The following is a 27,970-nucleotide window of genomic DNA, read 5'->3' as shown; positions in this document are numbered from 1 at the left end:
ACCTTGCTCCCTTGGGCCCCTGGGTTTGTACCAGTACGTAATCCATCCATGACTTTATCCTGGTGCGCATGCTTGTTAAAAGGTCGGGAGGGAGGCTGTGATGTCGCAAGACACAGAATGAATGAAACGTGTCTGGCATATACCATCAAGGTGTCAATATAAAGCTCCTGTGCCATGATGGATCTGGCTGTGTTAAAAGAATGGGCGTCAGTCTGTAATGATTGAAGGCTTTTGGCGCTGAAATGTCACTGAGAGAAAACTGGCGATTGGAAATGATTGCATAGGTAGAAATGAAAACTGATTGGATGGCAAAATACATTTTTGTCAGCAAATCAAGCACTTTTATGCAAATTCCTGCAAGCAATTTTTCATATATTCACACATCTGTCATCTCAGTCAGACCTCAGACATCAAGCATGCAAAAAAAGTGCTTGCCAGACTGCGAGGAGCCAAAGGCGGTGATTTGCATAGAAAATAGCCACATGTGATTGGCTGAAAGTGATGAATAAACAAATGAGTTAGATCTGAGGCTTTAGAGACGGACCTCAGCAAAAACAATTTCTCTGAGTAAGATTGAAATTTGGACAGTAATGAGTTAAAAAAATTGTCAAGTCACTGCTCCAATAAATATTTAGCCTGTGTAGAGCAACAACAAATAGGCCTAATTCTTTGTCTGATAACTGGTCAGAACTCCTTTGTAACTTTGTTTTTATTTGTTTGTATTTAGTTTTAAGCATTTTATAAAAGTCAATGAGCTGTTTTACTGGAGGAGAATAAAAATAGAGAGGTAATGTAGATGGTTTGTTACACAGAGGAAGCTTAGTTTTTAACTTTGGTAATTCTTTTTGTCAGACAGACAACAGTTTGCACAGTTGTTTGTACTTGCTCTCTCTTTTTATCTCTTTCATATCCACACACACGAGCATGAAAGATATGATATATGTTTATATAACTTGCCTGAAACTTTTTCTCACTTTAAACATATTTTTCATTTAACTGATGTAAATTTGAACCTTGTCACATAATGCGGAGCAGGTGGACCCAAATGCAGGAGACTGCAGACAACTGGAACTCAAACAGATCTATATACTGGGTCAGAACAGTGATCCAAATCACAGATCCAACAAAGAATGACCTGAAAACCAGGACTTAAATACATACAAGAATGACGAGGGGATGAAGTGCAGGTGGCAACAAAGGGGTGGAGAAAAACTGGGAAAAACTGAGGAGCAGGACAGGACTAACGGGGATAATATAGGACAGGTGTGTCGCTGGCTGGGAGAAACTCAGGAGCAGGAGAGGATCAACCAGACTGCTGTAAGGCAAGTCTGACAGGAAATAGAGGGGGAAAACACAAAAAGGCAGGAAGTAACACAAGACATGAAACATATAAAGGAAACAGAGTGACTGTGATGAATACATGAAACAAGGACAAACACAAACAGGAAACCCTTAAACAAAGTCCAAAAGGCAACAGAATTTCAGCAAAACCCTATATCAAGATAAGCCTGTTGTTCCAGTCTCTATCAAAATAACCCACTTTTACAGGAAAGACATGGTGCCTCTACATAGAGGAAAGACAAGGGTGTTAAAGGGGCAGTTCAACCCCAAATCAAAAATATAAATTTTTCCTCTTACTTGCAGTGCTATTTAAAAATCTAGATTGTTGTGGTGTGAGTTGCTGAGTACTGGAGATGTCCAACGTACAGCTGTATTCCTTCTTTCCAATATAATAAAACTAGGCACTCGGCTAGTGGTTCGCAAAGTGCCAAAAATATACATATGAAAAACTCAACAGCAATGTCTTCTTCAAGAAATCATGATTCAGTTACTCAAGATAATCCACAGACCTTGTTGGGAGCAGTTTTATGTGAGAACTATTTCCTTTCCACCGAACCACACCCGCCAACTGTATCACTGCACAGAAGGAAGCGTAATAGCAACAATAATGATAAAAACGAAAAGTTTGATATTATTATTATTATATACAGCCTCTCTGAACTAGCTAATGTTGCAGCTAAGCCAAGGAGGACACCATTTATGTTTACGGTTCTTTTGTCCATGAGTAGATACACTCATCCTTCTGTGCAGTGATACGGGTTGTGGGTGTAGTTTGGTAGAGAGAAAATAGTACCTACAAGGTCTGAGGATTAGTGCATTTTTTTGGCATTTGAGCACTGCAAGCCAATTGCCATCTGGTTCCATTATGTTCAATAAAAGGAAAGCATTTCTACAGGTGATATCTCCAACACTCGGTAACTCACACAAAAACAATCTGGATCGATAAATATATGTATAAAAATACGTATTTTTGATTTTGGGGTGAACGGTCCCTTTAATATTGATAGGAACAGTTTGGTACCACCTTATGATTTAGAAACACATCGGTATCCAAATTAACACCTGCAGTTTGTTGTTTCATCCCAAACTGAAAGTAAAAGTCTGTGATTAGACTAAAAACGTCTGTGAAGTGCATGCTGTGCTCTCTAAATCAATTTCTGCATTACAAATAGTAATTAGCTGAGTTCACTGAGGTTAAGTGTTGAAATACTCCAGTATAATCAGTTATATTGTTAAGCATTCACAGCCATCTCCTACAGTTCAGTGAGATAAAGTGAGAGAAAAGACGGTTTCACTTAATAAAGTGTGATAATACCACGCTAACGCATCGCTCCATAGGGAGTGAAGCGGAGGACTTTAGAGCAGATAGTGTTACTTAATTCTTTGCTTTTCAGCTTTACAAACACTTTAAGACCAAAATAACAATGTGTGAATTCTTAAATTGAGTGCTACAGCCTTTTAATCCCTTTACACTCGTGAATATTTAATGTGGAAGTAGAAAAAGATCTCATTCGCACTTGAAAAACAATTAGGAAAAAGAGAGCAGGACAAATGTAAATTTATTGAGGTCAGCTCAATGGTTTTTTTTTTTTTTTACTCTTGAGAGATCTCCTATTTTTTGGGAAGAATTCATCCTTGCTTTAAAGTGAAAACATTAGATAACCCAGGAGACCAGGGTGCCGGAGTTTGCTCCATCTGGTTAACAGTGCAACTCAGAGCCTTTAGAGTTTGTTTTGTGTCAGCAAGAGATGCACAGTGGGAGAGAGAAAGACAGAAACTAAGAGAGAGAGAAGACGGGGTGGTGGGAGGAGGCCCGGGTCGAGTCCTCAAAGTGCCGGACTGTTCTACTTAAAGATCTTTAAATAGGGTGATTCACCAAAATGCCTCGCTCTCATCCGTCTCTGCTCTTGTTGAGGCGCCATGGGATAAACCGGGGGGGGGGTTGCTGAGCATCATGGGGAAGTGGGTTGGGGTGCGGACAGCAGTGCAGTTTGTGTCATCACTGAAGGAACAGACTTTTGCCAAATTGCCCACAGGGATCAATAAAGTTTCTTCATTAGTGGATCATTGTCCTACAGAGCCACCGTACGGAAAAATAAGGACACAAATATAGAGAAGCAACCGTCATACATAAAACATAAGCCAAAGTCAAAGCAATAAGATAATGGATGTTTTATGCACTGGAGCCAGAGTCGCTTTGAATGCCAAGACCCATTCATGTGGTTAGTGGACTCATTTACCTTCCGTCTGAATTCTTCATGATTTCCCGGTGCAGCTGATTGCCTCTAATTTCAGCCGAGCATCTGGGGGAAGGGGATTCATTGTGGAAACAAGAGCGGAGACTGTGGGTCTTTTGGATTGCCGCATGCCAGCTAAATGATCTCCAGTGGACGTAGGCTTAAATGGAGGCTAAATGGCGACGCCGAACGCTCCTCTATCTGAAGCTCATTACCCGCCTCTCAATTCCCCCGAGACCTGGCTCAGCTTCACGTCGAGCACTTTCCTGCCAGGAGGAGGGTGATTACAACATTTTGCTCGACAAAAGCTCCCCTTCCCCCTCGTTTCCTGTCTTCTCCCTCGCACTCCCTTTCTCTCCGTTGGTCACCCCCTTCCCTCTTTTCTCTCTCCTATGTGTTTCTCGCTTTCCTGCACCTCGCAAGCACCCCAGGCGATTCAAACTCAGGCTGATTTCTCTTTGTGTCCTGCCTATGATTACAACACATAGAGACAAGCCGTGAATGGTATAGGAGAGTGTTTACTCGCTAACAGACAATAGTGAATAAGCAGAATTATGAATCATACACCAGCCCCAGACAACAACAACTACAATGACGGTAACAACTAAACAAAACTGTATGGAAATCAAAAGCTGTTTGAAAGTGAATCACAGTAGAGGCGCAGAACGGCAAGCAGATGGGATAAACACTGATGTACGCACAGGGTATCATCCAGCCAGGGAAGAGCGGAGGCCTACGCATTCCGCTGCCAAGGCTCGATGTACTCGAGACCCAGATGGGCAAAGATGTCCTTTTCAGTCGTAGCTGCCAGGAACTCTTTCTAGAGAGAGGACAAACAAACAGAAGTCGGTGACTTGTGCAGGAATGTGCAGGAATTTGTCTCGGTGACAGCAGCACAAATTCACAAATTCCCAATTTTAAGCTTCATTATTCCTGAAAATGTCCATGCCTTAACCGCGCTTGTATTTTGGACTCCTATCCCCGCCGCAAGCTGTCAATATCAATTTAGGGTTTTATTCACCCAGTTTGTGCCAAGGCTCAAACATGCAGAGACTGTGCAGATTTACATTCGACCGCCCACCTCCCTCCCACCCTATAAACACTCTAACCTTGCTCTAAGTGATTGAACCCTTCAGCGGATGAGTATTTTCCCTGACAAATCACGACAGGGCTATTAACTGCTGGCCGTCTACCAACGCCATGTGACGGGTTATGTCTCTATAGGAGTGGTGACGAGGCCTGACTCACCTTGAGAGCGAGACAGCCCGAAGAGAAAGAGGGCTGCAATTCTGACACATCCTGCCTTCAAGTGCTAAACTAGACCTGACACGTTGTGAAGAGATGGCAGGAAAACCAAGAGCACGCCAGCTCCCACTGCCAGCCGAAGGCAGAGATAACTGAGAGCAACTAGTCGGCAGCCAGGAGAGGCAAAAACACTACAAGGCACGTCTCGCAATATACTGGCTTCTTATTTATAATGCAAATGACAGGTTAGCCATGTGGCGGGGAGGTGTGGTTGCGCACTATATGAAGCTCTCTTCAAAGCACAGATCCTCTAACCTGCTTTATTTGGAAGTAAAAGTGAAAAGTGAGGGCCAGGGCTGAGTATCATGTGAAAAATTACAACATGGGTACAAACATCAACAGTTAATGTGATACTTTACTTTACTTTACTACCAATAGAGTACTTTTTTGATAGAATTTTTTAATACTTCATTTGATACCCATCATGTAGATGAAAGCATTCAATTGTGTAAAATACCACCAGATGTCACACGCCTGTAGTATAGCCATATTTTCAAATGATTTGGTGGCATCCCGGCACGCTGAACTGTGAAATATCTGTGCTCAAAATCATTACACCGCAGACTGTGTGGGTTGTAGCTGCTGCTGTAAGGGTCCAAACACACATTGCATAAAATCAAAGAATGCTTGCAATGATTGGCTGCAGCAAAATCATACTAATTATTATTTGTTTCTAGATCTGGGAACCACAAGAATTGACTGACTTCAGCTGATAACTTAAAGGTATCGAGTACCGATACCCAGCTGTACTGAGTGCACAAAAATCCATCACTCAACAGAGAAACAACATGTGCACAACTACTGAAGTGAAGTATTCAACATCAAAGCAGAGAGTCAGTCTATAGGCTGATGGTTTGGACTGTTTGGGTGATAGTTTTACTTTTCACCTTCATTTGGACCTCTGGCAAACTTGAGGATTTGGTTAACTCTTTGAATCACTGCCTCTTTTGGCACAATTTTGACTGCCATTATTTATCTGTTATGAACTGTTACTTTTAAAATCAGTTTCACTACTCATAAATGCCATCACTTAGCATGTCAGTGGCACTACGCATGTTCTGGAACCATTTAGCATTATTTTTTCAGGTTGTCTTTATATATGTCTGTCTGTACGTCCATCCATCATATTCTTAAGAACAAATTTCCTCAAATTTGGCACAAACGTTGGCTTTGACTCAGCATTTAACTGATAAGATCTTGGCTGTCAAATGTCACTTTGATCATGCGTCTGTGTCATTCTTGTGATTGTGACTTCTCACAAGGGCTTTGTGAGGATTTGCACAAATTTGGCACAAATGTCCACTTTGACTCAAGGATGAGCTGATGAGAATTTGGTGGTCAAACGTCAGTAGCTAGGACTTCACAATACAAGTTTTTGACCATCAAAAATTCACATTCTAATTAAGAAAAAAACACAACACAAATGTGTGACAGGAAAAAAATTATGAAGTGATGACAAATTATAGTGGTCAAAAGGTCATAGGTCAGCTTCACACTATTACATCATGATGCTATGCAAAAACACTTCTGGCCATTATTCAATAGCATAACTCAGGAAGGGGAGGCGTTGGGTCAGATAATGAATTGGGGACACTAATCTTGGGTTCCTACCTTGAAACTCTGCTGATTCAACATTTTAGAATTTGCAGCTTCTATGTAACATCCATATGTGAAGTCAGGTGTCACAGTTACATGAGTCTGGACAGACATGGATGTAAACTGGGACTTGACTGGTTGGCAGAGGTATACAGCCACAAGGCAGTAATTCTAGTGTTAAGTCTATGTTTTTCTTTTTTGTGTGTTCGTTTACACTTTGGCAAATCTGCATCCTGAAAAGTCTTGCTGCATTCACTGCTAGCAGCTTGTGTTTGCACTCAGTCACTCACTCAGAAGTACTGAAAGCTATCACTTTTGACTACTTTTGATTATTAACAAAACATCTAAACATGAATTATTATTAGGGGAGATCTAGAGTAATGATGAGTAGCTGTTTATGACTTATAAGCAAATTTATGGATGTTTATTGTGAAGGACATCAGAAATACACAATCTCTGGAAAGATGCAGACTCTGGGTGTTTCTGTGTAATGTCCGTGTGTATTTTTTTTAAATGCAAATTGCATTAATAAGGTTCAAAAGGTAAATCTTTTTCAGACTTGCTGAAATAGCTAGGGGATGATAGAAATGATGGTTAAAACCCACAAAAAAAAGCCCCAAGTTGTAATACGCTGTGATGGTCCTTGAGGATCCACTTCTGAAAATCGGTGGACTCTGAAGTTAGTTCTGTTTCTACGTGTCATCTTTCCTTGCACACAAAAACATCTAATCAATGGTATCCAGAGAAATATTATATCTCTTTCACAAAAAACAGCGTATTGTTAGCAAAACAGTATTATATTTGACTGGAACCATCCGGAGGCCTATTATGTGGTCCACCACTGCTTGTATTTCTCACTGTGCTCATAACCCTGAACCCATTTATTGCCCTTACCACTCAAAACACATGAAATGCAGACACAGATCGCTGCAATTTATGACGCAGCAAGCCATACTGTATTAAACACACGGGTGATAAAAAGTGTAGGCAGGAAGGGAAGCTGAATGAAAGAAAACGGGAAAGAGAGGAGACTGCTGGACAAGGTTGATGTGATTTGGAGTAAATCCACATTTCCAACAACACATGGCAGGGCTTAGTGTTCAGAGGAAACAGAGGACAACTCAGGAGATCCAACTAAAGGAGAAAACACATAGCACATGAGATTCTCAACATTACCAATTTAGCCATTGTCCTGGATCAGGGCAAAAGCCCTCTCTCCGCTGCACTGCCCACTTTCCTCAATTCCTGCAATCCGTTCATGCCCTCAGGGAGATGCTGCTTTATTTACTTAGCGCAAAACAGTGTGGGCTCTGAAAAAAAAATCCACAAACCTTATGTACCTCTGAATCCTCCCCTGTAGGCATACACTGGGAAACTTTACTTAAAATGGCAAAAGCAGCTTTTTGGTATATCAAAAGGAGCTTAGAGTTTAAGAACAGAGCAGCAGTTAATTAGAAGGAGAGGTTATCTGTCTGAGACACTCAGGTTCTCAGTGACTGGCACGCCATCAGCACCACAAGCCAGATAGGAAGCCGCGTGTGTTAGTGCGAGCCAGTGTCCTTGACTTAATAAGCCGCTAATCAGCTACATGTTTCTCTGTCCGCCACGTAATGACATCCCTCGTGGATGTGAACACATATCAGTTCCCGCAAAACATCTGCCCCTTCTCTGCTGCCCGTCATCCTCTCTCTGCCACCCGGCCCACTGCTTGATGGATGGAGCTGATGGACATGGCTGCCTGCCCGGCTCTGGCCCGACTCAACTGACACATCAAAGAGAGAGAAGGAGGGAGACAGAGAGACAAAGAGACAGAGGGAAAACCTGGATTGCTGCTCTACACTATCCTGCCAGCAAGCATTTGGAGGACAGAAACATGGAAGAAGCTCCATATCAGCCCAAAAGACCATCACCACAGCCAGAATATGTACCCGTGTATAATATTGACTTGATGTGTGAATATGAACATTATACAAAATTTTATTGGGAATAGTGAAATTAACTTGTTTAACTTTTGTTATTAGTACCACAACAATGAACAACTGGTATTGTTTTCACCTTGTGTGTGTGTGTGTGTGTGTGTGTGTGTGTGTGTGTGTATGTGTGTGTGTGTGTGTTTGTATTTTTCTGTATCATCCTGTATCATCCGGTAACATACCGTCCTGTTGACACCTATTGTAGTGGGAACTACCATAGAAGCTGTTCTGGGTATTTTTAAGGTGTTCCTTTGTCTTTCTGTGGACACATTTTGCATTTTATCATGTGTACTACACATTTTAATAATGTTGTAACCATGTAAGTTGCAGTCACAAAATTTTAGAGTTCAAAGATAGGTCTGGCCCATGCAAGGAGGTCACTGCACTGTATTCCTAGTCACCTGCTCTTTTCTGCATGCCCAGTCACCCAGCTCTCAGTCAGTAATTTTTTTCAGCAATAGCAATATAGCAATAACCACGCCCACTTCAACCCAACCAACTTAGTTCACCTGTTCCTCATTACTCACAGCCAGCATATATACCCCAGCCTCATCGATCGTCAAGTGCTGGAGATCGCTCTCCAGCACTTTATACCAAACTGATTTCCCATTGCCAACCCTGTCTACCTCTGACCTGCCGGCTTCATCTGATTCCTGGTAAATGCATCAGCCTTCTGTACCTGACCACGAGACCTTCTTCTGTGTCCTTGGTTCCTGTTTTCCTGTGGATTTTTTCTGCCTCCATGACTATGTCCCCTGCCTGTTCCTCCATGGTACCATTGCCTGTTGTGGAACTGAACTGTGTTTGTGGTTGGGCCAATGCCACCACTCACTCGGCTGCCTCTCGGCCTGGTTTGGCGTGCCAACTTTTTGGAGAGACTCTAGTATTAATCTGTATTGTGTGCTATTTATTTGCTCTGCCCTGTACCTGCTGAGTTGTAACAGTAAATGTTACTACCAACTGTCCCTGGTGTCCTGTGTACTGGAACTGGGTCCTAATACCACCCATTACAGTGGGCGAGTCATGTAGCTACTCTAGCCTGGCTGGATCTGCTTAGAAGTTGGAGTCAAAGTGCACTGGATAACAAGACTCTAACGTACTGCTAACGCCTCGCTTCTAATGGGGATTCCCAGTGTGTGTGCACTTAAAGGACTAAACAAGAAACAGAAATACATAACGTGATGAATTATCTTATATAGACAGGGCAAGCTTAGAGTATCAGGCAGAGAGAGATATCTTTAGAAACACAGTGAGACAAGAGAAAACAGAAATCTGCTAGGAGAACCAAGCTAAAGGTCATGTGGAGAGGTATGCAAACACAAGTTGAAATCCATGCAAATTCACTTCTAGAAACTCTGTGGTAGTAAAATGTATCTGAACAAAAGTCTCGGTAAGAGCAGTCATCTCACTTTCAGTGCTGACTGTCTGCTTGGCCACAGCAGCAATGACCATGTGTCAAGAGCTAAAGTATTGAGGTCAGACTGAATGGCTGATGCACATAAAGCACTCAAATCAGTTTCAACATGTTGTATTTTTTCACGTCGAACGGTAAAAGGGACATATTCAGAGCAAAGTATTTCATGCTTAAGGATGTCCACTTTTTTTATACACTTTCATCCCTTACACTCAAAGACAGAAAGACATGAGTTTTTGGGGTTTTTTTCACTTGAATTTCAGATTATCAAATCAGCTTATGTTCTTTTTTTTCTATTTGGACTTTCCTCTTCTCATTGACAGTTAGAAACAGATTACTTTATTGCCAAGAGATCAAGAAGAAAAATCCTTTGATTGCCTTTAAGTTAATTTGTCTTTATTGCAGCACACAGGAAAGGGCTGACAGGGGCAGAAAAAGTGGGAAGTCGATTATGCCCCTGTGTCTTCCTCCTGCAACGATCCGCCGCACACCCACACTTCCCCTGTGCTCCGGTCTGCGAGAGCTCGGTTCACAGGACAGACGGAGCAACCAGAGAGGGCACAGACACCTCACTAATCACACCAGCAATTAGTGCAAGCATCATAAAGCACTGCTGCCTATAAAACAGCTATTGAGTTTAGTGTTATCGTCATTACCTATCTGTCCCCAGCTTGCTAATCAGCCCATGCACTGGGCAGAGAGGCAGACGGGCAGCAAATAATGAATTCCTAATCAGAAACAATGGGATCCTCACTTGACGTCCCTGGTGTTATGGCTCTTTGCTCCCATGGAGGAGTAAACATTTGCAAATCAAAGTTATTTAGTTGATTAGGCTGCCCAAAGGTAATGAAACAGATACAGCAAAGAGTCTGAGAGAAGTGTAATAAAAGCTCTGTGTTTTTCTGGTGTCCTTGTGATGTTGCCAAAGTAGAACTTCATAGAGAATTTATATTGCCATGCACATCATTGTCATTGAGTAAAGGAATTAGAATGAAGCAATGACAATTTATGACATATTTCCTCAGTATGTTATGGCTGCCAGAGTCTTGGTACTATAAAAGTTTGCAATATTTCTTATTGTTTGTGGTGTGTATTTTGTGTCTTATAATGAATTTAGTGAAACAGTGAAGGATGTTCATATTATACATTGCCAAAGTTTCAAATAATTAGCTAAATGTATGTAAAAAGTAATATGTGTGAAAACCCCTCATTATTCCTAACTTCTGCACTGCAACAGTTGTGAAAAGTTAATAGCTGTTACTACTCTGGCCCAAATATGACGTTATAGTGTGCCGAATTTCTTTCTATGGTCATCTGCTTCAAGTACGCCACTGCAAGTGTTAATATTCTGTAGCCTACACTGCTACATGTAGCTAAAGGGTACAACAAGGAAACTTGTTAACTTCGTTTTGGGTCATATTCCTAGTGTAACATGTCCTGTTATGTTTAGAAGCTTTTATTGGTGGTTTTTCACTGTAAAAGTGCCACAATTCACCATTGCAGTCATTTTTCCTGGCTTTAAGTACACTGCTGACATATATGTTGCTACCTGCTAAAGCCAGAGAAACATGTTAAATTGGTTGACAATGTAATAAATAGAGATGCTGAGATACAAATCGCTGACCAATCAGAGCAGACTGAGCTTTTTTGGAAGGAGGTCCTGAGGAGACAGAATCTAAACTTAGCATTTTCAGACAGAGAGTGAAGGTGTTCCAGCACAGACAACAGGAGAAAAATTGGGTCTTTTGTTCTAGAAAAAAACTTTGAATACAAGTATGAACCTGGTATTAAGCATAATAGGTCCTTTTTAACTCCCTTTGTTTTCCTACAAACATATTGGCCCTCAAATATTCTCTGGTTTATGTCTCACTCAGCTCCACATACACAATGCTCATGACTGTACGACATACATAACTCTAAGTCACATCACATGACTTGACAGGATTGCAAGAAAGAGGCTAAGTAGTCACGTCGTCTTCACCTCGTCAGTGGAATAATTTGTAATGTTTTCAACACAAGATCAGTATGACTTCTCCCTGCGCATTCAAAACTGCAGAAAAACTGGCAAAGAAGTTTTTGCAACTATTTGTTTTTGGTATGCAATGCAAATGTCACTGAATGAATGTGAGCACAGATGCACTGTTTACTGAAGTAATAATTATCGGCATTGTTAAGCGGACTGGTACAAACCGACAAACACAATCCACATATTTTTTCAGCTGAAACGACGGAAATTCCAACCATAAAACATCTTTTTTTCGCACCAAAATCCAAAATACATATTGATATGACAACAATACATGAATCAAAAAAATGCTTCACCTCTAAGCTGAGAAAGTCAATGTGACTTTTGAAAAAGAAATAGCATATCCATTATGTTAAATATGGAAAGCTGAAATCTAAAGCAATCACCCATTTCAAATGTAATCACTCTATTAAGAGTGATTACATTTGAAATGGGTGGCACTGGTAAGTTAGAATCATGAGCCAGTAATTCATGCATAATTGATGCATGTATTTTGGAAGGCTGCGATCACATGACCAGTGCTCTGATGGAGGTAAACAAGAACAGTCATGTAGGGAGGCAGACTGGAGTGGTGAAGGGGTCACAAAACCACAGACGCGTGTTCAGAACTGCGAGAACTTTGAGTCATTTAAAGGTACATCGTCGCCATGTTTCTTTGTTCTGAACTCACCCACATTAACTTCACTTGCCTAAGTCGAACCTCCGTTACTTAATTAATTCCGTAACTTTAAGATAAGGACGTAACATCATTTGTGGGCCGCTAATTTGTAGAATATTATACAAACTGTTGTGTTTGTTACATTGCTCATATACACATCACTTTGTAACAACAAACATGGCTGTATAACAGCTGATAACGGCATTTTAAACATGCTAGTCAGTGTAGCAGGGGCCTTCTAACCTCGAGGCTATCTATAACATTGATAACCACTACTAACACCTATTAAATGAGGTAAAATAACGTTCAAACTGGGTGAGGCAATACAACACACTGTCCTTTAGTCTGATGCACTCAGAGGTTTGAACTAACTTGATCAAAACATTAGCTCATGGTAGCTAATGTTCGCTCACAAACTTTAGTTGGGTGTTGCAGTATAAATGACATGACAGTCAGCTTATTGATTTAATGACTCTTCTCTACTTGTGCTTGTTACATAACATTTATTTAACAGTTACATATCATTTATCACACAATTACCACATGTGGCCACAGTAACCCCTGTTCAGCAAGTTATTAAACTTATAATTTGTTTAAGTATTGTTGCAGTTGTATGTAGAAACTGCTGAATCATTTGTAATATTTGCAGCTTAAGAGCAGGTTAACCTTGAGTGGTTGGACTTCTCACTGTGTTGCAGTAACGTAGAGGTGTACCACAGGGTGTGTCAGTACCCTTTGATATCACTGTTGGATGTGGTTAGAGGTGCTGCAGAGAAAATGTACAACAACATCCAATGATACGGCTATTTATATTGTGTTTGACTTGTATGATCTGCATACACACTAATTTCATCATGCAATGCACATCCAAAACTGCTGTAAAGATGAAAGCAACAACTGTTTTAGGCATCAAAGCTAAGTTATGACAGAAAAACAACTGCTATTAGTTTTTCTCCAAACTCCACAATATGTAATATTCATACATGATGGCAATATATGAATTTGAAAGCTCCCATTTCAAATGAATTTATTCACTTCATTATTATTGGTCAAATGTTTTAGCAAAATGTTTATTTGTTGCTCTCACCCTTTTAATTTGCATTTATTAGTCCATCATTTTCCTGAAGTTCATAACTGAAGTTTGGAGGCATCTTGGGAACCTGTGAAGTGTGAGAACGGCTGTCTGCCACAGTCGTGTGAAGTTCCCTCTAATCTGTGGAGCCTGTAATTGTAGCTTGACTCTTCCTCATATGGACCCAAACAGAACACTCTTCTAATGATAACAATAAATTAACTTTCTCTGCTCCACTGAAGCCCATAAATAATTAATTGGTTTGTTGAAGAGGGGCTGGTTTTGCATGACCAATTTGTTTCCTGCTCCAGACAGTGTGATCGGATGCTGCTGCCTCAGCACTCCTTTCATTCTGCTCAATTAAAACGGCACATTGGCAAAATATGAGCTTTGTTTGAGATTTTAAATGGTGCGTTTTAGCAATGATATGAGCCAGGATCTTCTGAGTCACTTGATCGGTCACACTACTGGAGAAGCAGCAAATCATGATTGGGCAAGAGAATGCTAAAGGCTAGCAATGCAGGTTGTAACCACAAAAGAAATAAAAATTACCTGGTAACAGTTTCAGTTATTTTCTCCAGAGAGGCAACACTTGAGGAGACACATTTTATAATATAGTAGGCCGTTATAACATTTCTCTCTTGCACTTACTGGGGTTATATATGTATCCATGTATAAAAGCTGCTTTTACTGTGGTGGCGCCTCACTTTTAATAGGGCTCGGTATCATTTAATATCATGTGTACTACTTCGATACCCATACTTCCGTATCCCGTATCCCTTCCTACCCATACTTCAATATCGTATCATTCAATACCCATAATGTGAATGCATTATGCATTAAAACATTTTGGAGGCATCTCAGCCCACCGAATTGCCAACTCCATTAAATACACAGCGCTTTAGTTCAACACACCACAGATGGGTTGTACCTCCTACTGCCTGGAGCATAACCTCAAACCGCACTCACACAGTGACAGGGATAACTGTTAGCATCACATTGCTAATGTTAACTAATGGTTATTAACGGGTTTAAAGTCAGAGTCTAATCATTTCGGTGTCAGTATAAGTTGGGACAGTGTACCGACTCAGTGTTTGATATTAGTCGCTACTGCTGTGTTAGCTCGTGCTATCCAGGAAGAATTTCTGCAAGGAGTGCGGCTGATTGGGCAGGAAGTTAAGACAGTCTAGGATCAGCTCCCAATGCAAGAAAAATTAAATTCAGGTTTTGCTTGACTGAAGCTATTTCAATACTGCTTAGTACAGGGTTATTTAAGATAATATTTTAGGTAGATACCAGATAGGTATTGAGTACCAATACCCAGCTTCAACTTTTAAACTTGCACAAAACTTTAACGTACAACAGGAAAGTACTTTTTAATTGCTTTTGCCTACAAAGATGAGATCCAGTAGCATCTGTCACAACTGAAAATACAGTTATCAAAATGCTATTGAAAAGTAGCTTGTAATGCAAAACATGTTTAAGATGATCTTAAGTGTACTGCTAGCTGGGCAGCTTTGTTTTGTTTACTACTTGGCCAAATTTCCACTCTTTTAATAGGCTATTACGACAATACTGTAGGGTTGACTATTAGTGTGACATTATTGATAAATAATCATCATTGATGCAATATAATATAACGACTAAGTAGGTAAAGACAAATAATAGAACAGTTAACAGTCTGTTAAGATCAGAAAATGACATCACTTTACTGTAATGCAGCCTTTAATACCAGGGTAAGACAACACTTTATTACCATTTTAAAAATCTGTGACTATATCAAGTGAATGGGCCCATTTTGCAGTATTAGTATAATATCTATATATTGCCCAGCCATACTTTCAAGTAGCACTGCCAAAAAAACAAACACTTTTTTTTCCCTCAAAGCTGTCAAAAACAGTTTCAAACTAGTTTTTTGACACTGAACAACTTCCACATTCACATGGGCAAGTGGGGGAATTGCTGACTGAGATCAACAAAATATCATCAAATATAGCCTCCACTGTCAGTGAATGTGTTAAGTTTGATTCTGCAACAGAAGGATTGGCAGTGGTGAAAGCACAGCACATAAATCATCCGGCGGGTTTGTCTACAAAAGCACTCAGGGTTCTATTTTTGTGACAGTGCATTGGTGGGCTTTGTGTCGGCCTTTTGGCCAGATGCACATAGCTTTATTTTCTTGATAGCAGTCATTTTGTATTTTGGTAACTCACTGTGATGGTGAATGTCCCATTGGGGAGCCAAAGGTGCAATATAGTGTGTGTCAGTAATGATCAAGCAGTGCTGGGTAATTTTGGTGTCAGGGCTCTGGACTGTGTGCTTACAGAGGGAGCAGTCATTTTCTGTTTTTTTTTTGTTTTTTTTTTTCACGGCTTTACAAGCACTGCACATAAAACTTCAAAATAAACCACATTTTTCATTTGAAACGCTTTATTCTTCCTGGCTGTGCTACTAATTATTATCATCCAACACAGAACTGCCAATATGCGTCATGAGTTAAAAGGCTGGCAAAAACCATCCTTCTTCTTCTCTATCACTGAGCAGTTTCCTACATAGGAAAAAAAAGGTTTTGTTAGGATCCAGGAACATGTAGGCAATGTGCTATCTCCTCCCACACCAATTTAATTTAAGGTACCATATATTTACTTCACAATCCCATTGGGAGAGGCTTTTGTGGCAGAGAATCTTTTGTGGTGGATTTTTGCTTTCGACTGTTCTCTCCATCACTAAATTGTCAGAGTGCGGCCGCTCAAAGTAGACTGCTTTTAAGAGAAAAGAAAAAAAAGTGATCTGATTTGTCATGACTCATGTCAGGTCCGACACCGACTGATTAATGTATTCCTCTTAATCACACCCTGGTTTCAACACCGTGTCACTGAGGCCACAAGGTGACAAAAAATCAGTCGCCACAGCCTGTCCTTACAAAAATAGAGCCCTAGATGAACTGCAGCCTCTTATCTTTGCTCTGTTCTCTCATATTACATCCAAACAAACAATCGTTGTTGGTTCTACAAACAAGAAAATGCATTACCTCTGTGCAGGAGGGCTCATATCAACAAACAGTGCTCAGAGAACATCATGTGCATCATGAACTGAGAACAGGCTATATTAATCAATGTATGGCATCTGACAACAGGCTTGCTAAACAAACATTTTTATATGAAACCCTTACATATTTAAAAAACAAAATACCCTCAGCCTTTTCTACTAAATCCTAATACAGATCTTTGATGGCTTATGGTTGTCAATCAATAATTATATGATTGTGGGCTGTATACATTACACTGATACACCTTCAGAGAACATAATTACTACTCGAGGTGGCAATTAAGAATCATTTTGCTGATTCGAACCTCTTTGCTCAGTCTGGTTCAAGTCACTGTTTGTGTAGTTTGGTCACTTTTTTAAAAACTTAGTGATTGTATCAGCGTTCAAATGCACTTTAGTACATACACTGATAAGCAAATGCATCAGCATTCATTCCTATTAGAACCAAGGCACTGATTCAATTCCGCTCTGTAGTATGTTCAGTCAGCTGCATAATGTTTGAAACACTTTGGTTAAAGTACACATTTTATCCCTGTACGGCTTACTAGTTTGTTTTCAAGTGTGAAACGGGTTCATTGCTGTTTCTGGAGGTTGATGGTGAGATTTCACCCACTGCATCTGTGGTTCTGTTACTATAAACTGTATTTGAAATGGTTGTTTCTTGCTTTACAGCAACAGCCTTGGCACACCAAAGTGAGGTGAAGAGGATGTTGCTCTTGAAAATGTACTTGCCAAACATAGGTGAGATTAATGCGAAATTGTTAGAGCTTTTTAATGCCATATTTACATTACAGCAGAGAAGGGAGGCTCTTGCATGGCAGTAGTGGGGTCTATGGGTCTGTTTGTTGAAATTTGCAGAAAAGATATGAATCATTTGCACTTTTTTTTAATCTCTCACTGTCTTTTCTGAAGAACCGGAACAAACTACTGACACAAACGTTTCCTACCTAATCTGAAGGCTGACATTTCACAAACTTGGTCTCATTATGATCATGATTTGTGACCGTACACTTACATTCAGAAACATTCTTTATTCATATGTCTAACATTTAACAAGCAGCAGCCATCAGCTGCGCTCACAATCATCAGCACAACTAAGGTCAATGTTCAACAAATGTGAACTTTTGACACACCGCAACCCTGCAGCAGGCACCACAAACATGGGTGCAGGACCGTCACAACCCACTGCATAAACAAGGGAGGAGTCATCAGCAAAAAAAAAACAGTTTTTCTGTGATAGAGAAGGATAAGGAGTAACTGGTTGGCAAAAATATGTCTGGTTAATACCCTTTTCCACCAAAATTACAGAGTATATCCTTCTCTTTTTTTTAATGTGGCAAAACACGCTGATAACAAGTGACAGACTGCTTTTCCATTCCCAGTAAATAAGTATGCCTTTCTGATTTTTTTATGTTTTTGTTGTTGTTTTTCTGTTGTGTCACATTCAACGTTACGAACACACCGGAAAGCAGGGTCAGCACACAGAAGAAAGCAGCATGGAGGCAAGTGAAATGTTAGAGTGGTTACTTCTTTTTAAAAGCTGTGACTTTTTCAGTCTCTCTTTCAAACTCAAAGCCGACTAATTGGAATGATGTTCAAGTGCTGCTTGAACAGAGGCTGACAGAATTTGTGGCTGAGCTGACAAATACTCCCAGAAGTTACAGATGATAAAGGGGAGAAAATTAGAATGTCCAGCCGGGTATCATGTTTCCATCACTGCAGATTAGAGCTGGAGGCGATAAATACATGTGACTTCTGCAGAGTCACGTGTCCCGGAAATGAATGCTGGTTGTAACCTTGGTTACTAAAGAAAAAAAGCCATATGTTAGTGGGTGTTTTCTCAGTGGGAATGGGCTTAACGTACACACCTCTGCTGAAGAGCACTGCATCCCACAGAAAAGCTAGGCTGATACAAGTTCTGTTTATAATATAAAGTTATCACATCATGGTGTATCTTTTGCTGTTGCATGTAAGCTTTTAAACAAGTAATCATCTGAGTTGACAATAGTACTTTGTCACCAGTGAGGGTGAGTCACTGATTCGTTCAGTGACAATTACTTAGCACAGTCAGGTCAGTTTAAACAGTCTGTGAAAGATTACTTTGTACATGTGCTGAACACCTCTTGCAACATGACTTTATCTCCTTTTCCTGGTTTTCTGCAGTGAGAGCAGCCATGCTTTTGAGAGACCACAAGATAAGCCCGAACCACCCCAATGATTGTTCAGTCGAGTGTCCCTGTAAATAAATCATGGTGCAAACTGAAACGAGAGCCCCGGACAGACGGACGGGTGCCTGCGCCACCGCAAGGGCTGTGTCAATTAATGTTACATGACAGGCGGACACGGCCCAACACCGAGCCTTTCCTGAAACCTTCTGCCATTCACTTTCATCAATAATGGAGCGGAATCTGTCTCCTGAGCGAGCCGACACCCCGGTGCAGCCTAAACCCCACGCAGCCCCCACCTCCAATATCCCCGTCTCTCTCATTATATTCCCTTTCTTTGTCCTCTTCTTCCATCGAACAAGTTCAGAGTCAACTCATTTCTTCTCTTTACACTATAATTCCAGAAAAATAGATTGCAGGTTGCAGGATGTGGGGGGGGGATAATAGCCTGCTATTGAATTTCATTTTTTTAGTGATGCAAAACACAGGCTAAATAGAATCTATAAATACTTCCTTTCCTTCATTTCCACCCATTAAATGCTGGTAGCAGGCACTGTGTGGGTGGATGGGGGGACTGGAGAAGTTGAGACAGAGGCACGGAGGGTGAGGCAGCGATGAAATGGGTGAACAGATAATATTCATGCAATTATCCGAAACGTCTTTCTCTTCTCTTAAAAAATGTTGCCTCCTCTGGCTGTGTCCATCACTCTTCTTTCACATTTAATTCCCTTTAAATTCAGTCTATTTTTCAACAGTTCCATATTCCCTCCTCTATCATTACCCCCCCTTCGGTCAGGCAATAGCTGTCAATATGATTTATCACTGATGCTAACTGATGTAGTTGTCCCACTGTGAAGGCTGATTAGATGACCATCCTGCTGATACAGCCTCGTCAGGGATAACAGTCTGCGAGAACGGCGACAAAAACCTTCCTGTCTTTTTCTCGCTCTTCATGTGTCACTCTATCTTTCCCTCTCCCCTGTTTTATTGTCATGACTGTTTGCCTTCCCTGAGCACATTCCCACATCAAGCATCACATGCCAGCCCCTTAAAGCTGCACTGGGTAACATTTTTATGGAAAAATACATTTATCCTGTCAACATAAATCACAAATTGAAGCTAGAAATAAATAAATGTATCCCCTTCCCTGTGATGTTGTCGATTTGCCCTATTTGCCCCAGAAAAAAACTGTGGTGTCAGGCGTGAGCTGAATCGTCTCCGACTACAGAAAGTGATAAATTGAAACATAAGACTGAAGTACAAACAAGCACTCAATCTAGAGAAAGTGGAAGTCAGCACTGTTTTCTTGCCAGTTGCATCCCTTTGCTATCATTTGGTATGAAGCATCCCATGCTATCAGCTATCTGATGGCTTCTTACATGAGATCCAAACAGTTTCATTTCATTTATTTTTTTCTTGATGTTTCTGAAGTGTTTTTGCAGTAACATATTGGTTTTTGTTCACAAAATATTCTTATACAACACGCATTGGCCAAATGAGTGCTTGAATTTGATTTTTGTAGCCAGCTCAAGAGATGGCAATATCAGTTGGTCCACCACTTTGACCCAGACTTAAATATCTCAACAGCTATTGGAATGAATGCCATGACATTTGTGGTTATCAGAAGATTAATCCTATGTCACCAAATGTCACCACGAGGCTGACATTTAAGTGAAATATGTCAACAATTTTTGGACGGACTGCCACGTATTGATTACTGTATATACATTTAGTGATCCCCTGACTTTCCATTCAGCGGACCCAGCAAGTCAAAGTTTTCACTTGAACTACCCCTAACTTTTTCCCAAAAGGTTGACATTTTTCGTTTTGACTGAAATGTCACAAAAGCTATAGGATGTATTGACATAAAATTTGTAGCAAAAAATAATGTTGCCCTCAGGGGGAAAATCATGTGATATTTAGGTCAAACTCTGCATTTGTCAAAATTTGTCTTTGATTTATGACCAAAACTAGGCCATTCTATCAGCCTTAGTTGTACTTTGTTTTTAGTGCTATTAGCAAATGACACGCTAATCTAAGCATGTGAACATTATATATTCTAAATATAACCACATTGGTATGCATTTAATTATAGCCTCACAGAGATGCTAGCATGGCTACACTGAGACTGCTGGAAAATCTGATTTGTTTCTCAAAACAGACCTTGAAGACGGACTGTCTGCACTGTTATTTGCAAGTGATCAAATCGGATTTGTGTGTTGAGGCATAACCAACCTATCTGAATGACTTGCTGTGGTAACATACCCTTATTACATATCTATGCTTGTAAAGCAGCTTTTCAGAGTGAAAGCATGAGAAATGGAGGTCCATTATTTCGTCCTCCAAATGATTGCGCTATCAATTTCGGTGCAGAAGCCTCCTCCTTGAGCGTCTGTCCATGCACTGTCGTTGGTGCCATGACAACTGCACATAATTCCGAAGCCCCGACAGTCTGACAAATGTCCCATTGGAGTGGAATTCCATATGGCTGACAGCCAGTTATCCTTAAAACAAACACAAACTGCTCTAAGGGGCTGCTTCCCCTAAAATATGCAACACACTCTCCTAAACAGAGGCAAATGGCGAATTACTCATCGGACTTTTCTACTAGGGTGAAGGCACAACCCATCCTACTCTGCCTCTGGTTGGCTCACCCTAAGACCCTAATCCTAACAAGTCTCCCTCCTCATACCTAAACCTAACCAACCAAACTAAGCAAGGCAAAGAGTACTAGCCAATCAGAGGCAGAGTAAAGTGAGTCATGCCTTCATCATAGCGTTAGGTCCAATGACATCATTCTGTATAATAATTAGCTGTTTCTCTGTTTGCATATTGTATTTTTAGAGAAGCAGGCCTTTCAAAGCAATGCACATTATTCCCAGTAAACAAACAGACAAATGGAACATTATAGGAATATTAAGGCTTTGAAATTATGAGTCATCTGACCAATGGGCAGTCCCCCTGCTGCTCCCACGTTGTCCTCCATAGTGCCCTGCTGTTAGCAGCGTGGCCTCTGCTCAGCTTCCGTCGCTTTGTAATTGACGTTGCTGTGTGTCCAGTTACGCAAATGGCACTTTGAAATCGGATTTGAGAGGCCACAGCTGTCACTGAATGCTGGTGGACCATTTATTAACTGCCCGTTTAATACTAGGAACTGTGCCTCAGTATGACATCAGCCCTCCCACATCACTCTACCCAATCATTCCCATAAAGTCTGGTAATTGTTTCACTTACCTCTATGTAAAACAACCCAATCACATAGCAACTGTATCTTAAAATGAATGTCCATATCGGAATTGTTCCCTTGTCATGGGGGCGTCATTACTTAGATGGTTGGAGTGAACAGGCCTCTTATTCAAGGGAAGGGAGGACAAAAGAAAGGGTTCTCATACATATTTTGATTTCTTTAACAGCCATACCATAACATAGATAGACATGATGAACTGATAGTAATGTTTCAGCTTTTCTGGTGGCCAACTGCATCTCTAGCTTCCGATTTGCCATACTAAAATGTGCCATTTAAGTTTTCTACTTTAATAAATTCTCAGGTTTTGTATCTGTCCTTTGCCAAATGCAAAACAAGCTGGGACTGGATAAACTGTCAGCATCCAAGTTAAGAGTTAAGATGGCATTTTTTTTTTCTTGAGTCAAAACAACAGTAAAGCACAAATTGTGATGACGGACCGGTCAGAAAACTGCAGTTTTCACACTGAGTGGAATTAGACGTCACAACAGCAAACACATTCACATTACACTCAATGAATGTTGTCACTGTATAATCCATCATACACACATGCTGATTTACCTGTCTGCAATCATTCGACTCGGCTTCTGTCTTACAGTCAGAGCCTTTCAAGACCAACTCAGGGACATAGCAGAGAAAATGTCCAAACTGGTGTGATCAAAGTAAATCCCTGAAGTGAAAAATTCCTTGAACCCCTTTTTGACTGGCAGAAGAAAAAGAAAAAAAAGGGAAATATGTGCAAGCTTTTATGGCGAACCAGCAAACTCCTGTCTTTGTAATGCTGAGTGGCAGCTCCCTCAGAGGAGAACAGGGTTCTTAATCAGAATAAATGCAAGAAGACACTCAGACCTGTTGCGTGGCTATGGCATTAACATGGGCAGAGAATCGACAGAGACATTTCAGTATTGTGATTATAGCACCTGCACACAGACTGGAAGCAAGTGAATCAATAGAGAATAACAAGCAGTCCAACATGCAGCGATAAATGATCAAACTAGGAGGTTTCTGATGTGTTGAGGAATTGTATCAGCACGAAAGAAAAAAATAGGAGTTTCCTCACGTCTCTTTTACCAGCTTGTGCCTTTAAACAAAGCACTTACATACTGTGCAGAGTCCCAATGGAACTGCTTTCTTGGTGAGTACATAAACACCAAATGTACAATATCTGCTCACAATAAGCTCATAGTCTCCAAAATGAACATGGTATCTAATGGTATTTGGTGTGATCTGTATTTTGTCTGTTTCATTTTTTGGATGAGCACTGTGCAAGGCAGGTGAAAAGGTAAGGAGGTGACAATCAAGAGAAGCAAAGGACATTTAAGATACGAAGAACACCCCCAAAACATCTTTTTTACTTGTCATGGAAAGGATAGTGTGAAAAAATTCTGTATGTGGCTGAAGAATGTAGCTATTAATTATTGAGTCTCTCTCGACAATACCGACACTTTAGGTTGTTGGGTCGGTCAAATAACTCTCTTTCTCTCTCTTTCTCTCTCTCTCTACCTCTATGTATCGTTTTGTCATAAGGATCTGTGTAATTTTATTGTGTTAATCTGTGCTGTACACAACATCTAGCAGCACGACATAAGTATATTCATCTTGGAAGAGGGATCCCTGCTCAGTTTATTGTTATTTCCAGGTTAAAGGGTTTTTTTAGTCCAGGACAGAGGGCTGTAGTATGTTGTAAATTTCTGTAGGGCGTATTGTGTTTTTTGATATTGTGTTTTATAAATAAAATTTAAGAAAATTTAAAGGAACAGCTACCACTAAGGCTGCTGCTAAAAATCGCTTTGTCTGATCGAGTTCGGCGTCAACAAAAAAAGGCAGAGCGACCTGCAACATGCAGGTCTGATCATGACCTAAAGAGTGCATTCTCCAATCAACTCTGACATACAATATCACAAATCATGACTCAGAAAGGGTCCAGGAGTGTCCCATTGTTTAAACCAATCAAGTTTATCCCAAGGTGTGCAATGGAATTAACATTAGGGGATTGTTTTGGCCTGGTCAAATTGGTTGTTGTATCTAACAGCTGCACTGTGTTGGTATCTTGCTTCTTATGTCCTGAGCCCTCCAGCATCTATCATGTTTGTGATTCAACGATGGCCACCCACATCACCAACATTGGAGTTTGCCACCTTCAAAAAGCCAATCAGCTTTTCGGTGTTGTGATACTCGGACTGATCTTTCTAGCACATATGATCAAGTCTTTATCTGTTAGGTCAGGCTTTAAACCCTGTCACAGTAGTTTCTTCAGTAGTTTTTAGACACACTGTTGCATGCATCTTTTAATACAGCAACACATTTGCAAATAGCAAGGGAGGCCTTACTTTTTGCAGGGTTGTTTGTTTGTTTTGTTTGTTTGTTTTTGATCACTAGGTATAGGCTGTGCGTCTGAAACACAACATCTGCCCACAGCCAAGTTAGCGGCTACATGAGGCTGTTTGAGCCAAATACGAGCAGCATGCTAACATGCTCATACAGACACTGCTAGCATGCTAATGTTTAGCAGATATGTTTGCCATACGCACCATCTCAGTTTAATGTGTTAGCATGGTAACGTGTTTATTAGTACAAAAACACAAAATGCAGCCGATCAGTGTCACTTTAGCAGGTTTATGGTACTGTATAAATTACATCTTTGACCTGATAATTGCTCCAGATGAAAAATCATAGCTTCCCCAAATAACTAATCGTAGGAAGGGAGATGAATGGGTACACCAAATTTTACAGCAATCTATTAAATCATTGTGATGTTTTACTCTGAGCTACAAAGGTTAACCTTAAAGTAGTGCTAGTGCAAAAGGGTTTCATTTGAATTGGTGAAACCTAATCCAGCCAAACCTTACCTGTCCCATACTGACAATCTGAAAGGCATCACCATGCAGCAGTAAACCAGGGGCCCATTTCACAAGTAATTTAGGAGCTTCCATGCAGATTGCCAATGGTAGCAGTGTCATGGCTCACAAATGACTGTCTCTTGCAAATTGCAGATACATCTGCGAGTCATGCATAGATGGTGAACATGATGTTTGCTTTGGTTAGGGAAACCTGTTAAAATTAACAGGAGAGAAAATTATCTCACATGCACACTGCAGCTTGCATGTTGCAAATTTGGTGAAACTTATTACTGTCATTATTCTTTCTTTTCTCAAATAGATATAAACACTTATCTAGTTTGTTTAAAACAAGCCACAGCATAGCACCATATAGTAGCAAAGCAATACCAAACTGAGAAGAAAGGTCACAGCAGCAAGGGTAAACATCACAATTAGAAAAAGGCCATTATCTCAAAATTAAATACAAAGCGAGCTTTAAACTCTTGCCAGGAAACCCAAAGTTCCTGGTGTCCACACTCACACATTCTGTCATCCACATTTTCTCACATCACTTTCCCTCCACAAATTATGACTGCAGAGATTTTACTGCTGGCCTAGCTCCATGCTCGTTTTGAGTCTTCTCACCACAGATTGCAAGAATGCACAAGTTTGCAACATTCGAGATTGTCCAATTTTCCAAATCCTATTTACAAATCCGAATGAATCTTGTAATCTGTAATTTCCAGTCCTTATCTCACGGCTAGGTGGGAGCTTCTCTTGGAACGTGAGACAAGGCTTTATGAGAGAAATCTGGAGCGGACGGCCTGTGAATATGAGATATGTTGAGATTCTTTAAATCCTGTAGTCTGATCCCAGCTTAAGAAGCAGCTCCTCATTCAGCTCTGCACTGCGCCAAGATGTCTTCATGCAGTATGTCGGTCGAGTTTTATTAACTGCCCAATTTCTCCTGGACAGTGCTGTCACATCACTGTCCAATGTTTCTCTGAGTTTCTTGTTGGCTCCAGGGATGATAATTGCCCATTTTATGATACATGGCCAAGAGAAGGGGACATAGTGTGTGTTATTACCTGAGATGACGTTTCTACCTGTAGTGATGACATTGATACCCAAGGTGATGACATTTCTATCTGTGGTGATAATGTTTGCACCCACAGTGATAACTGTTCTACCCACGGAGAGGATATTTCCAGCCATGATGATGACATTTCTTCATCACATTCTCATGGCAATGATGGTTTTTGGCAAAAATTATGACATTTCTCAAAACACTGATGAACATTTAACTTGCAGTGTTGTGTTTCTCCTCTGAACTCTGACTCCAACAAGGTGACTCCAACAGTTTCATGCCTGTTCAAATGGGAATGGTATTTTTTCCCTCTAATTTCTTTGCTATTTCTGTTTTCCTTCATTTTATCTCTATTTTTCTTTCCATATTTTTGATAAACAAAAACCCTTCTGTATGAACCTGGTATTGGGTTCCACCAGTTTAAACACAATTATTAGAAAATCACAGCACGATTTTCAGTCAGTGTACAGCAAGCAGTTTTTGCAGTAGTGTGTAAATCAGCCATGTCTAATACTTAAAACAGTATGCCTTTGTTGGACTAAACATATTAGCTAGAGCTAGTTTAACAGCCTTTAGTATCAGTGGTTTTTAGCTACAGTAGTGGTGAGGCTCTTGGGATATAAATATTTCCGTTCAACATTTTGGATTACATTAAAGCACCTCAATTATATGGTATATAATCTCCATACACAGATATCTGCATGCATGCAGACTCTGTAGGAACCTGATGTTGTTTTACCTTGCTCTCTTATATTGTATGGTTTGGTATTGTGAAGCACTTTGTAACTTTGGCTGAGAAAAGTTCTATAGAATTAAAGTTTCTTATTATTATTATTATTATGAGGGAACTGACATAAGAAGGTACATGTGGAGAGGCTTTCTCACCTTTTCCTGTTCAAAATCACTATTTACTCAATTATAGTTGATTTATGATTTCAAATAAGCACTAATTAGGGTTAAGGTTGATAACACACATTGCAGCCAAAGGAGCTTATTAATGTAAACATGTTGGTTTGGTGTGAACATTAATATGTGTAAAGTAGTCAGAAACCCATGGCTGATTTGTTTCTCAATGTCATGTTTCATTTTAATGAGCACCTAGGCAGCAGCAGGAAAGCAAACACGGAGCCACAGCGACTCAGGTGAAATCTCACAGTGGATAGGTGATTACAGCCAGCAATGTAAGGTCATTGCTTAATAGGCTTTACTTTTATAAGGGGCTTATGGTGTCTCCCTTCTGTATCATTTTAGTTGCTGCAGAAACAAGGCAAGCACACTACAAAACTTGTTCAATCCATCACCAAAAGCTTTACCTCTCCATTTATATGACACAAACAAGTTTAATACAGACGAACTAAACTACTGTATTCTGTGAGATCTGGTGTTTTATCTTGGACATTAATATATTTGACTATCTCTATGATGAGATTTACTCTTCACGTTGGGTTTGAAATGAAATAACTTGGATGCATAACACTTCTGGCTGATCTGCTCACAGCTGAATATGACTCAAACACATTACATCTGGGCCGTAATTCATGCTCAGAATCAGATTCAGAATCATACAAACTTAAATCAAATTGCCATCATTATTGTTACTCCTGGTTCTGGTATTACATTGTATTGCAGTTCTGCATGTGATTTGTCCAAGTGGTGTTGCCATACTCCAGCATAAGCCGTTGCTCGACTGCTGTGGGTATGTATAGTGAATGCAAAACATTGTACTGTCTCTGTATTTCATTACTTTAAAATGTTGGTGTTTTTTTTTTTTTTAAGAAAACTAGAATGTAATATAAGTTTTACATAGGCCATTTAACTGACAATTGTGATAGAATTAGTTTGTCATAAACTAGAATTATCACCTTGTGGTTGTTAACCTGCACAACCACTCAAGTTACACTTACAGTTTACATCCATGTCTGTGAAAACATGGAGGCTTCACACACATCTACAGTTTGCAACGTTTCATAGTGTGATCAGTGTCA

The 27,970-nt window shown here is 40.3% G+C and overlaps 1 protein-coding gene across 1 annotated transcript in view; it reads right to left on the bottom strand.

The window, feature by feature from the left end:
* Positions 1-4,076: 4,076 nt before the first annotated feature.
* Positions 4,077-27,970, bottom strand: part of dntt (deoxynucleotidyltransferase, terminal) — a 94,135-nt gene continuing 70,241 nt past the window's right edge. The window contains exon 11 of the mRNA XM_042502674.2: positions 4,077-4,398. Coding sequence (XP_042358608.2) covers positions 4,312-4,398 — 87 coding nt within the window. The 3' untranslated portion in view covers positions 4,077-4,311. The remainder of the gene's footprint in view (positions 4,399-27,970) is intronic.

Source organism: Plectropomus leopardus, chromosome 13, assembly GCF_026936395.1.
Source record: "Plectropomus leopardus strain MGB_pleo_1.0 chromosome 13, ASM2693639v1, whole genome shotgun sequence".
NCBI lineage: Eukaryota > Metazoa > Chordata > Actinopteri > Perciformes > Serranidae > Plectropomus > Plectropomus leopardus.
This window is presented reverse-complemented; position numbering and strand designations above follow the sequence as displayed.